The sequence below is a fragment of the Tarenaya hassleriana genome, unplaced genomic scaffold (assembly GCF_000463585.1).
Source record: "Tarenaya hassleriana unplaced genomic scaffold, ASM46358v1 Cleome6, whole genome shotgun sequence".
Taxonomy (NCBI): domain Eukaryota; kingdom Viridiplantae; phylum Streptophyta; class Magnoliopsida; order Brassicales; family Cleomaceae; genus Tarenaya; species Tarenaya hassleriana.
Window position 1 is genome coordinate 1,298,110 of NW_010968505.1, and position 3,663 is coordinate 1,301,772.

General features: G+C 38.7%; 1 protein-coding gene across 1 annotated transcript; it reads left to right on the forward strand.

The window, feature by feature from the left end:
• The first annotated feature begins 229 nt into the window (after positions 1–229).
• LOC104799677 (basic leucine zipper 9-like) lies at positions 230–2,871 on the forward strand. Its single transcript, XM_010522318.1, has 3 exons — positions 230–265; positions 2,402–2,527; positions 2,614–2,871. The coding sequence occupies exons 1-3, from the start codon at positions 230–232 to the stop codon at positions 2,869–2,871; spliced, it is 420 nt and encodes a 139-aa protein (XP_010520620.1).
• Positions 2,872–3,663: the final 792 nt, after the last annotated feature.

Sequence of the window (3,663 nt, forward strand, 5' to 3'; positions counted from 1 at the left end):
AAACCATAGAAAGTATCAATACATCAAATGTATCTAAATAAAGCTCATAAACAGTACATCATAGAGCACTAAACCAACACTTGCTCTGTCGGATCGGGTTCTAAGGAAGGTCATATCCGAAAGGACGGCCTTCGGAATCTGGAGGAAGCTAGAGCGATTGCACATAGAGCAATCCCTCTCCAATAGGATGTACCTCAGGGCAGTCGGGGTAGACTCGGGAGATGGGTAGATGTCGGGGTGTGACCCTCGGAGGGCCATTGGTGAGGTATATACTTCACCGGATGGGGTCATTTAGACGGTCTAGAGAGTCATACTAGTCTAGATCTTAGGTAACTTTCGGAAGCGGAGGTGTCAGGAGATACTCGCTTGAGTAGGTTAGGTGCGTCGTGTTACGTTGAGACGTGTTTATGACACGTTCGGTAAGGACTCCTTTAGAAATGTAGGTTCAATGCGCCTTGAACCATGCCAAGAGGGGGAATTACATGGAAGTTACGGGATCAACATACTAGGGTTTGGTGTTTTTTTCTTTTTTCCGTGGTTTCTTTACAGGATTTGCAGAAGAAGGTGGAGTTTGTGGAGTTATTTTCAGCAAATACTCTGGGCGGAGAAGAGATTTCCTAAGCCGCTGCGTGTGGTAGAGTGTTTCAAGGACGGAGGGGCAGTTTGGTAATCTCGCAAGGTCGATTAGACCTAGGGTTACGGGTCTCATTTTTTCCAGCTAGTGTTGGTTGTTCTTTTGTCACATTTTCTCTCTCTTGCGGCTGGGTTTTTCTTCTCTGTGCGTCTGTGATCGACTCCGGTCGTTTTCAGGCGAGTTTCTCCGGTTGTAACCCTAGTAGAACGCTAATCCTCTTCTCGAGACGTAGGCCCGAGCTCCGGCTCGGTAACCGAACTCGTACATCGCCGTGTCTCCTTTCTTTTCTGTTCTTGCACACGAACGAGATCGGAGAGTTCTCGGTGAGGTTTCGAGGGCGATTCGTCTACAAAGATTTCTAGAAATATAAAAAATGATTTATCGTCTACGAAAAGAAAATTTTAAATCATTAATAATGAGATAGACATACAAAAACAATAATCACGTGAGAGACACATATGAGGCGTACACTATACACGCTTATCAAATTAAGTTTAAAAAGAAGAATAAATTTGTGTTGTTGTTTGGGTTCAACCCATGGGTTTAATGGGTTAGAACCATTTAACCCATTTGACCAAAAGAATAACAAAAAAAAAAATAAATGGATTGGGTTGGGTTAACCCTCTAACCCTGAGCCTATTTATGTATAAGTGGGGTACTTGTCCCCCTTCACATTTAAAAAAAATATATTATTTATAATTTTGATTAAATTGTAACAATGTCCCCATTAAAATTTAAGTGGTGTTCCCTCTATTTTTTAACCCTAAATCTTTTTTTTTCAATTTTGTCTTCTACCAATCTCACATTCTCCTTCATTTTTTAAATTTTTTTTCCAACTCCAAATTACTTCTATTTAATCTTTTATCAAATAAAAAAATAGAAGTTCAATAATAATCAAATCCAAATAACTAAAACCAACAAAAATATTAACTCTAAATTTTATTTTAAATAATTTTTTATGTTTTGTTCATTTGTTTTTATATAAATCTCACATTTGATTTAATAAAAAAATGATAAATTTCTTTTTTAAAAAAATTACATTATTAAAATTTTAATGATCTATTTATCCAATGTCGAAGATCATATCATTCGATCATATCATTTGCAATGAATTGGGAATCAACAAATCCATGACGATACTCCACTAGAAAAAAGAAAAAGAAAAACTACGTAAATCTTGAACAGAATATTTAACAGTTGAAGCAATACCCATTTTTTGGTTATTCTATTTGGTGAAAGAAAACTAACATTCATATCAAAACCTAAGACATGTATATTTGGAACTTTAAGTCTATTTTTTAATTTAAAAATTCTGTATGATTTGGTGATTCAATGCACTGTTATAATATATAGTTTTCAATGATTCTTCCTCATCCGGGTGGCCAATCACCACTCAAGCATTGCTTTGACTTGTCCTTTTTAAATACGATCACAAACCAAAGTCTATATAGAGATGGGCCAACACTCACAAAAAGTAGCAATATGATATTCGATCTGTGTATTATATGATTCCTTTTTATAACAAAAATATAATCCACGGTTAATGTTTTCCATATACTTCTATTAAAAATGCATATACGTACAAATTTGTGGGACTCCTTTTGATAAAGTATAATCCAATAACGAAATAAATTTCAATAACTTAGGAAATATATATAAGCATGAAATATCGAGTGGGGAGGGAGGTGTTACGCTTTAAAAATATTCACAACTGCTGCTTCCGGGTCTTGGGGATGTAGGTTGATTGGTCTTGTTTCTCTGTTTCAGGTTGAGAATCTGAGAGGAGAGAACTCAGTCTTGTACAAGCAGCTCATAGGTGCAACCCAACAGTTCCGGAATGCAGATACAAGTAACAGAGTTCTCAAATCAGATGTGGAAACTCTCAGAGTCAAGGTATTTAGTTCCCCTTTTCGGAAAATAGTTGCTGGACAGAAGAAACCGAAAACAAAGTCGAAGCCCTTTTTTTTTTTATCTTGCAGGTGAAACTAGCTGAAGATTTGGTAGCAAGAGGGTCACTTACAAGCAGCTTGAATCAGTTTCTTCAAACTCATCTAACTCCACCACAACCAATCAACACGCTGCGTTTCACGACGGGGAATCCCTCCCCGGCCGCCATTACAGTCCGCAGCGAGCAATCTTCGTTCCCCGGAATCACACTTACCAGACAGAACTCGAGCCTCGGGCTGTGTAACATATCCAGTGATGCTGTCAGCTGCGTATCTGATATTTGGCCTTGACGTTTCAGCCAATGTTCTGTCTGGGTTTTCTGTCACTAAATCTAGAAGCGATTAGAGAAATCGGTTGTTGTATGTTATGTAGAAGAGATTCAATATTATAGATCAGATCAAACAGCTCCAAGAACCAGACAAGAACACTCACGCGAAACATTGGCACTTCTGTTTTCGTTCAGTGTTGGTTAGTATTAACCAAACCTCAGGACAGTAAAAGTGACTGATTTTACGAACCGTCTCTGATGGCAACGGGATGTTTATAACTCTGAGCCACAACAAAATGACATTATTATAGATTTTAACACCTCCTAGAGACATCATCATGTTCAGTGTCACTGACAGGGAAAATCTGTTTTCGATGTCACAAAAGCCTCTTGATCCTCCAATCCTACGGCCAAAGCCGGTCAGAGACCCGTCCTTTGAATGCGCCGTGAATTCTCGGGTTGCTGAAAATTTTACGAGCATTTTCTTTGTTATCACAAAAAGGGGAGCCTTGGGGTACCGGTTAAGCTGTCGAGTTATGATCTAGAGGTTACGGATTCCAGTCCTGGAAGCCGCCTCTTGTAGAATATTTCTGCAAGGTAAGGTCTGCTTACAAAACACCACCACAGACTTGTTGTGCACTGAACTGCCCTTTTACTCGTTACCACCATGACTGCTCTCATAAGGGTTGAAATTATTACCAGTACTACCATCAACTAAGCCCGGTTAAACTGTCTGTGCTCAACTCTCTGCTACCACCATGGCTATAGATCCATCATCATGTTGCCTCCTCTCTCTCCGTAATCATCATTTCTT